Source organism: Osmerus eperlanus, chromosome 1 (genome assembly GCF_963692335.1).
Source record: "Osmerus eperlanus chromosome 1, fOsmEpe2.1, whole genome shotgun sequence".
Lineage (NCBI taxonomy): Eukaryota > Metazoa > Chordata > Actinopteri > Osmeriformes > Osmeridae > Osmerus > Osmerus eperlanus.
The window spans coordinates 24,720,347-24,730,054 of NC_085018.1; the positions used below are offsets into that span (position 1 = coordinate 24,720,347).

Below are 9,708 nucleotides of genomic sequence, written 5' to 3' on the forward strand. Positions count from 1 at the left end.
TCACACAGGTAGTGCCCTCCACACACACAGGTAGTGCCCTCCACACACACACACAGGTAGTGCCCTCCACACACACACACACACACACAGGTAGTGCCCTCCACACACACAGGTAGTGCCCTCCACACACACACACACACACAGGTAGTGCCCTCCACACACACACACACACACACAGGTAGTGCCCTCCACACACACACACACACACACACACACACAGGTAGTGCCCTCCACACTCACAGGTAGTGCCCTCCCACACACAGGTAGTGCCCTCCACACACAGGTAGTGCCCTCCACACACACAGGTAGTGCCCTCCACACTCACAGGTAGTGCCCTCCACACACACACACAGGTAGTGCCCTCCACACTCACAGGTAGTGCCCTCCACTCACAGGTAGTGCCCTCCAGCACTCACAGGTAGTGCCCTCCACTCACAAGTAGTTGCCTCCACACACACACACAGGTAGTGCCCTCCACACTCACAGGTAGTGCCCTCCACACACACAGGTAGTGCCCTCCACACACAGGTAGTGCCCTCCACACTCACAGGTAGTGCCCTCCACACACAGGTAGTGCCCTCCACACACACACACAGGTTGTGCCCTCCACACACAGGTAGTGCCCTCCACACACACAGGTAGTGCCCTCCACACACAGGTAGTGCCCTCCACACTCACAGGTAGTGCCCTCCACACACACAGGTAGTGCCCTCCACACTCACAGTAGTGCCCTCCAGCACACAGGTAGTGGCCTCACACACACAAGTAGTGCCCTCCACACACACAGGTAGTGCCCTCCACACACAGGTAGTGCCCTCCACACACAGGTAGTGCCCTCCACACTCACAGGTAGTGCCCTCCACACTCACAGTAGTGCCCTCCACACACAGGTAGTGCCCTCCACACACAGGTAGTGCCCTCCACTCACAGGTAGTGCCCTCCACACACAGGTAGTGCCCTCCACACACAGGTAGTGCCCTCCCACACAGGTAGTGCCCTCCACACACACAGGACCCCGGGGCTGGGGCTGAAAACATATTTCTAAAGAGGGAGGTAGACGGGATAGCGAGGGGGAGAGGGAGGAGGGAGGAGGGAGGGAGGGAGGGAGGGAGGGAGGGAGGGAGGGAGGAAGGAAGGAAGGAAGGAAGGAAGGAAGGAGGGAGGGAGGGAGGGAGGAGGGAGGGAGGAGGGGAGGAGGGGGGCAGGCTGGACACAGTGTTCTCTGATAATGAGAAAGAGGATGACTGCCAAGAACTGCCTGCTTCCATTTCACCTCATAATCACATCTCTTCTCTTTGTCTTTTATTCCCCTGCTCTTCTCCCCTTCCCTCCTCCCTGCCTCTCTCTCTCCCCCTCCCTCCTCCCTGCCTCTCTCTCTCTCCTCCTCCTCTCTCTCTCCTCTTTCAGCTGGGACAGGAAGAACAACCCGGAGCCGTGGAACCAGCTCAGCCAACATACCAGTACAAGGTGTTGCACTCTCTCTCTCCCCCCCTCTCTCCTTCTCCCTCCCTTCTCTTCTCTCTACCCTCTCTCTCCCCCCCTCTCTCCTTCTCCCTCCCTTCCTCTTCTCTCTACCCTCTCTCCTCCCTCCTCCTCATTCAAACTTCCTTCTCCTCTCTCTATCCTTCTCCCACTTCTCCTTAAGTTAGATATTGTTTCTGAGTGATGGTACTTTCAGATGATAAACCTTGTTGTGTTTCCTGAAAATGAAAGAGATCAATACTGTTACAGACAGGGTCTCTCTCTCTCTCTCTCTCTCTCTCTCTCCTCTCTCTCTCTCTCTCTCTCTCTCTCTCTCTCGACACTAGTTTTTGCACACTGTCTTCTTCTCTTCTGTTCCTACATTCTATTATCTCCTGTCCTTGCAGCTTTCAGGAAGGGCAGTACACCTGCTGTAGACACACATTTTACCTTCCTCGGTTCTGACACACTCCTTCTCTCTATCCTCCTCTCTCCTCTCTATCCTCCTCTCTTCTCTCTATCCTCCCCTCCTCTCTCCATCCTCTCTCTGTCCTCCTCTCTCCTCCTCTCCTCTCTATGTCCTCCTCTCTCCATCCTCTCTCCTCTCTCTCCTCCTCCTCCTCTCTCTATCTTCCCAGTCCTCTTCTCTCCTCCTCTTCCTATCAGTTGCAGCTCCAGGCCCCAGGGGGCAGTAGACTGATTACACCAATTACATCCACTGCCAAGGCAACCCTGACCAAGATGGCAGCTCCTACTAAAGCATCCCTCACACACACACACAGAAACACACACAAACACCATACAGCCACGATACACCCACACACCCCATCTACACACACACCCCATCCACACACTCCATTCACACAGAGACACACACTCAGACAGACCTGTTTACAGAACCCCTTGAACAAGGTTATCGCCTCAGACAACAACTGAACCATACTAACTACAGAACACAAAGATAACACACACACACACATCATCGACATCCACACACACACACATCATCCACACACAGCAGCAGGGGTCCCAGGAGGCTGTTTTCAGAGGAGGGCTTCAAGGCTGGGCGTCAGCAGTCAAGAGTCCTGACAGACAAGAGGTCACAGCGCGCCATGTTTAATTCTAAACCTGCTGCCAAAGGTCTCACTTCCTCATTCCTCTGTAGTCTCCAGCAGTAACAAGGAGGAGGGGGGGTAGGAGAGAGGAGAGACTGGAGGAGAGGAAAGGAAGGAGGGTCGAGAGGAGAGGTGGTGGAGAGGGGGGAGGAGGATGAAGGAAGAGAGGAGAAGGAGAGGGGGTGAGGAGGATGGAGGGAAGAGAGGAGAAGGAGAGGGGTGAGGAGGATGGGGGGAAGAGAGGGGAGCAGACAGCTAACCAATCAAGGAAAATATGCAGGGTGAAAAATAATCAGAGCTCGCGCTAAAAAAACGTTGTCAGCGGTTGGCGGGGCGACACTGACACATGAAGAGAGCCCCAGTCGCCATGAGCGCCCGGCCCCCCCTCCCCGCCGGCCCCCTCCCCCCGGCCCCCTCCCCCCGGCCCCCTCCCCCCAGACAGAACACAGTCGTCTGGAGGAGGGGGGGGGACCCCACGGATTGACAGAACAGAAGGAAGGGACGGAGACAGACGGAGAGAGAGATAGAGAGAGAGGAGGGACGGAGAGAGAGAGAGAGAGAGAGAGAGAGAGAGAGAGAGAGAGAGAGAGAGAGAGAGAGAGAGAGAGAGAGAGAGAGAGAGAGGAGGGAGGGAGGGAGGCAGGGAGGGAGGGAGGAGGGAGGGAGGGAAAGAGACACAAAGAGAGAGAGGGAGGGACGGAGGAGAGAGAGAGAGAGAGAGAGAGACAGAGAGAGAGAGAGAGAGAGAGAGAGAGAGAGAGAGAGAGAGAGAGAGAGAGAGAGAGAGAGAGAGGGAGGAGAGGGAGAGAGAGAGAGAAAGAGAGAGAGGAGGAGGACGGAGAGAGAGAGGGAGGGACGGAGAGAGAGAGAGAGACAGAGAGAGAGAGGGAGGGACGGAGAGAGAGAGGGAGAGAGAGAGAGAGAGAGAGAGAGAGGAACGGAGACCGACGGAGAGAGAGAATTAGAACGAGGAGGACATAGATAGAATGAGGAAAAATCGGAAGGAGCGAAAGGGCGGTGAGGGCGGGAGGCAGGCAGGCAGGCAGGCAGGGAGGGAGTGGCGGAGGTGAAGTAAGTGTTTGCATTTGCTCTCCTAAAGACACACTGATGAATATAATTAAGCAAAGTGTATTTAAATGTATTCTCCTCCTCCCTCCACAGTTGGTGGCCGTCAACACGGACTACAAGAGTCTGAAGAAGCAGGGGCCTGACTTCTAAAGGTCCTTCAGGCATCTGCAGGGGCACCAAGTTTGTCAGGACCCTCTGAGTGGAAGAGGGCCTCCCCGACCCTTGACCCCTGACAACAGGCCTATTAAAGATGACTCTGACGAGAGAGCGGGCTGGTCTCTGTGTCTCTCTGCTGTAAAGACCTCCGGGTTGTGTCTCCCAATTGCCTGTTTGGATCCATGTTTTGATGGCTGGTCTAGTGGCTGTTACCAACACGCCTGCATCGTAACACACTTTGCGATCCACAGACCAGGTTTCAAACCAGGGGTCGTCTGTCCTAGTCGGACATCATACACGTGTCATCCTTCATCAGGTTTAGACAATGAGGCAGTAATGAATGGATGTTCATGTGGGATCGCTCTGATGACTTGAGACCATGGAGTACCTCTCTGACAGAACAGATCACAGGCAGCAAATGATGGAAAAAAACAAAACAAAGTTCTTCTGTAAGGGAGGGGGGGGGGGAATTTTGGGTGTGAGAAATTACTGAATTCTACAAATCAATATTTCCCACCAAACTAGCCCTGCAGTCATATTTTCCCTCCATTACCGAGTCGATAGAAGCCCTGCCTAGGACACAAACACACCCGGCCCCAGAAACTGATGGCAGATTGCTTCTGTGTGCCTGGTTATTGCTCTTCTAATAAACCCCCCACTCTACCCCCCCACCCAGGTCAGACCTCATGCCCACCAGGGTGAGGGGGGGATGGGGGGAAGGAGGAGGGGTGGTAGGTGGGGAGTGGGGCAAGAAAATTTCAGCCACTTAAAGCAGCAATACAGTCACCACCTCTGGGAGGACCACAGTGGGTGGTGTGTGTGTATGAAACTGTGTGTGTGTGAGAGAGAGAGATAGAGAGGCTGTGTGTTGAGAAGCTGTGTGTGCAGAGGGCTGTCAGGGGCCAGGACCATGCTGACAGGTAATCAAATCAAATGTATTTGTATAGCCCTTTTTACACGCAAGCATGTCACAGAGGGCTTCACATATGCCCATAGAACTGCCCCTCAACCAACCTAAACCCTCAAGGCGACTCAGACAGGCAGAGTCGCCTCTCCAGGTATAATCACTGTGCTGTGAGCTCCCAGCTCCACTGTCATTCCCCCGGCTGAAAGGCTTGGCAGGACCGCGGCATGTTGTTCTCCATCTCACGGTGCATCACAGCGGCACATGCTAACGTTTCCTCCCCAGGACCGTGACACAGTAAACACACACACATGACCTGCATGGGAAGGGCATGGTTCTGGTTTGTTGACATGGTCTCTGTGTCTCCACCCGGGGCGCGGGTTCCGTGGTCTGACCAAGGTTCTGAGGTCTCTGTGCACGATGGAGCCTGACGTTTTGTCAGGGGGTTCTTTTGTTTGTTTGTTTGTGCACAGAAATGTTGACCACCTTCTCTTGTATTCTGTTGTACCACAATCCAAGGTCTGGTGCACAACTCTCTTTCTCTGGTTTGTTTTGACATCAAATCAAGACTTCAGCCCTGGGCAGGAGAGAGAGAAGATGGAGAGAGAAGATGGAGAGAAGATGAGAGAGAAGATGGAGAGAGAGAAGATGGAGAGAGAAGATGGAGAGAGAGAAGATGGAGGAGAGAAGATGGAGAGAGAAGATGGAGAGAGAGAAGATGGAGAGAGAGAAGATTGAGAGAGAGAAGATGGAGAGAAAAGATGGAGAGAGAGAGATGGAGAGAGAGAAAATGGAAGAGAGAAGATGGAGAGTGAGAAGATGGGAGAGTGAGAAGATGGAGAGAGAAGATGGAGAGAGAAGATGGAGAGAGAAGATGGAGAGAGAGAAGATGGAGAGAGAAGATGGAGAGAGAAGATGGAGAGAGAAGATGGAGAGTGAGAAGATGGAGAGAGAGAAGATGGAGAGAAAGACAGTGAAAAGAGATATTTTTAGATAAGGATTAATTTCAACATGTGAGATAAGGCATATAGTGAGAGGACAACCTACACGCACAGAAACAAATAAATAGGCCACAGAGCAGCTGAGAGGGTAGGAGAGAGGAGAGCAGAGAGGAGGAGAGAGAGATATCAGGATGTATCGCTCATTCCAGAAGGTGAACCTTTAAAAGGAGGGCTGAAAGCACATCCTGTTCATCCAGCAGAGAGAGGAGAAGAGAGGGAGGGAAATAAAGGAGGAGGTAAGGGAGGGAAGGAGGTAGAGAAGGCAGGAAATAAGGAGAGTGGAAGGAAAAAGGGAGAAAGGAAGGATGGAGGAAGGAGAGAACATGCTCTCCTGTGGACTAGTGGGGTCCTGGTCACCTGACAGTGACCTGTCCTCTCGGGAGGAAGGTCCTGGTCACCTGAGAGTGCCCTGTCCTCTCTGGAGGAGGGTCCTACTCACCTGAGAGTGCCCTGTCCTCTCAGGAGGAGGATCCTGGTCACCTGACAGTGACCTGTCCTCTCGGGAGGAGGATCCTGGTCACCTGACAGTGACCTGTCCTCTTGGGAGGAGGGAATTTCTGACACGTTTACAGAGTATGAGAATAACTCACCGTGCTACAAAACACTGGGAGTCTGGGAGAGTCTCCAGGCTTCTCTCAGCGCTGGACTGGGTGACAGAACATCACTGCCTCGGGTTAGGTGAGAAAGACTTGTGTGTGTGGGTGGTTATGTGTGTGCGGGTGTGTGTGTTGGGAGTTTGAGAGTGTTAGTGTTTCTGAGGTGTGAGAGTGTATCTGTGTGGTGTCTGTTTGCGCGAGCGTGAATGTATAGACATCTTTGTGTCACACACACACACACAGTACACACACACACACACACAGGGAGTTAGCTGTGTGTGTACTGGCAGCTCCTCTGCACCTTGGAGGCTGTCAGCTCGTTAATGGATGAGGGGAACATTTCCTGATTCCCCCTCCCCCTTGAGTGTGATCAATCCATCCCTTTATATTTCTCTCTCTCTCTCTCTCTCTCTCTCACACACACACACTCACACACAGGAGGAACAGCAGGAGGAACCATTAGGCCGTATGACATGATAACTACTGGCCAGGTTTGGAGTCTAGGAAGTGTGGAGCAGAGAACAGACACAACCTGTGCCGCATCCCTCCAATCACGCTCCACATCCTAACCACGACTGCAGCCAATCACGCTCCACATCCTAACCACGACTGCAGCCAATCACGCTCCACATCCTAACCACGACTTCAGCCAATCACGCTCCACATCCTAACCACGACTGCAGCCAATCACGCTCCACATCCTAACCACCACTGCAGCCAATCACGCTCCACATCCTAACCAAAACTGCAGCCAATCACGTTCCACATCCTAACCACGACTGCAGCCAATCACGTTCCACATCATAACCACGACTGCAGCCAATCACGTTCCACATCCTAACCACCACTGCAGCCAATCACGTTCCACATCCTAACCACCACTGCAGCCAATCACGTTCCACATCCTAACCAGAATCAGAATGGGATTTATTCGCCATGAAAGTTTGCACAGACAAGGAATTTGCTTTGGCAGGAAGGTGCATACAATAAACATATACCTAAAATGTAAATATGTGGACTATCTATACTAAGGGTACATAAACTAGCAGTACTAAGTGGGATTAGAATAGAATTAAATATACAATAAAATAAAATATAAGTTGCCGTAAATTACAATATAAAAATACAAAAATACAAATATTACAAAAAATACAAATGTACAAGATACCATTTTGTAATGCAGTGCAAAAAGCAGTGTGTTTTAAGCAATAAGTCATTAGAGTCAGTGTGGTCCCTTGGCCTTGTTGAAGAGGCCAACAGCGGAAGGGAAGAAACAGTTTTTGTGGCGTGAGGTATTGGTCCTGATGGACCGTAGCCTTCTGCCGGAGGGGAGTGGCTGTGTTCCTCCTGAAGTCCACAACCATCTCCACTGTCTTAAGAGCATTGAGCTCTAAGTTGTTCTGGCTGCACCAGGTCACCAGGTTGGCCGCTTCCCACCTATAATCAGACTCGTCTCCACCAGAGATGAGCCCAATAAGGGTGGTGTCGTCCGCAAACTTCAGGAGTTTGACGGAAGGATGACTGGAGGTGCAACTGTTGGTGTACAGGGAGAAGAGCAGAGGAGAAAGGACACAGCCCTGAGGAGATCCGGTGCTGATGGACCGGGAGTCAGAGACTTGTGTTCCCAGCTTAACGCACTGCTTCCTGTCAGACAGGAAGTCTGTGATCCACCTGCAGGTGGAATCAGGCACGTTCAGCTGGGAAAGCTTGTCCTGAAGCAGGGCGGGGATGATGGTATTGAAGGCAGAGCTGAAGTCCACAAACAGGATCCTGGCATAGGATGCTGGGGAGTCCAGGTGCTGTAGGGTGAAGTGGAGGGCCATGTTAACTGCATCGTCCACAGACCTGTTGGCTCTGTAGGCAAACTGCAGGGGGTCCAGTAGAGGGTCAGTGATGGATTTAAGGTGTGCCAGCACCAGGCGCTCGAAAGACTTCATTACCACAGAGGTCAGAGCGACGGGTCTGTAGTCATTATGTCCTGTTGGCCTTGGCTTTTTGGGCACAGGGATGATGGTGGAGGACTTGAGACAGGCTGGCACATGGCATGTCTCAAGGGAGGTGTTAAAGATGTAGGTAAACACCGGAGACAGCTGGTCAGCGCAGTGCTTGAGGGTGGCTGGAGAGACAGAGTCCGGCCCAGCTGCTTTGCGGGGATTCTGCCTCTTGAAAAGTCTGTTAACTTCACCCTCCTGAATGGAGAGTCGTCACTGTAGAGGGGGGGAGGTGGGAGGCCTCCTGGGTGGGAAGGGGTAGTTCAGGACTGTCCAATTGTCTTTCAAATCTGCAGTAGAACTCATTCAGGTCGTTGGCCAGGCGGGAGTCGTTAGTGGAGTGGGGGGCTCTGGGCTTGTAGTTGGTAATCTGCCTGAGCCCTCTCCAGACAGAAGCAGAGTCGTTTGCAGAGAATTGGTGTTTTAGTCTCTCTGAGTAGTCGTTTAGCCTCCCTCACCGCCTTGCTAAACCTGTTCTTCGACTCCTTGAAACTGTCTTTGTCCCCACTCCTAAACGCAGCCTTTCTCTGACCTCAACCTTCTAACCACCACTGCAGCTAAATACACCAGTCCAATTAATATTAAGCACTGTGGTCACACACACCTGCAAACACCCACACACTCAAACACCCATTCCTTCACACAAAGGCCAATCTACACGCATTCTCATTAGCATGGTTGATATTTAGTCAATCAGCTGCTGTGTTAATGAGGACAGAGAGGAGCTGACAGACAACACACCTGCTTCTAATGAAGGGGTTGTCATTAAGCTTTGAAGAAGCCTGATAACGATCATTCATGTTAATCTGGTGTGTTGGAGGGAAACCTCTAGAACATGCAGGACAGTGGACCCCGAGCTTAGCTATAGAACAGAGCTGTAGCTTCTCCTCCATGGATACATATTCACACATTCATACTGAGCATGTGTGTTGCATTTAGGTTTTAACACCTTTCTCCCTCCCTCACACACGCACGCACACACACACACACACACGGAACCAAGTCTGTGAATGAATTACTGCATACATTTATTAGGATTAGACTTTTTTTGTTATCTACAAAAAGAAAAACATTTCATAAAGTCATCTTAACACTGAAGACAAGCAGGAGGCAGCGTTGTAGGATCACCATGACAACAACCAAGGTTGTCACGGATACCGAAACAGGTCGGCACTTGGCAACATCTATTTGGATAGTGATAGGTCCAAGGTCACTGAGGACGTGCGTGCGTTGTCTTGTCTGGGTGTCTCTGGTGGCTGGACTGTGCTCAGTGCTGGACTGTGCTCAGTGCTGGACTGTGCTCAGTGCTGGACTGTGCTCAGTGCTGGACTGTGCTCAGTGCTGGACTGTGCTCAGGACTGGACTGTGCTCAGTGCTGGACTGTGTTCAGTGCTGGACTGTGCTCAGTGCTGGACT

General features: G+C 52.0%; 1 protein-coding gene across 1 annotated transcript in view; it reads left to right on the forward strand.

Moving 5' to 3' along the window:
* The window catches only part of LOC134034656 (NADH dehydrogenase [ubiquinone] 1 alpha subcomplex subunit 4-like 2), an 8,578-nt gene extending 4,667 nt beyond the window's left edge, over positions 1 to 3,911 (forward strand). Inside the window, exon 4 of the mRNA XM_062479194.1 lies at positions 3,738 to 3,911. Coding sequence (XP_062335178.1) covers positions 3,738 to 3,794 — 57 coding nt within the window. The 3' untranslated portion in view covers positions 3,795 to 3,911. The remainder of the gene's footprint in view (positions 1 to 3,737) is intronic.
* The last annotated feature ends 5,797 nt before the right edge of the window (positions 3,912 to 9,708 follow it).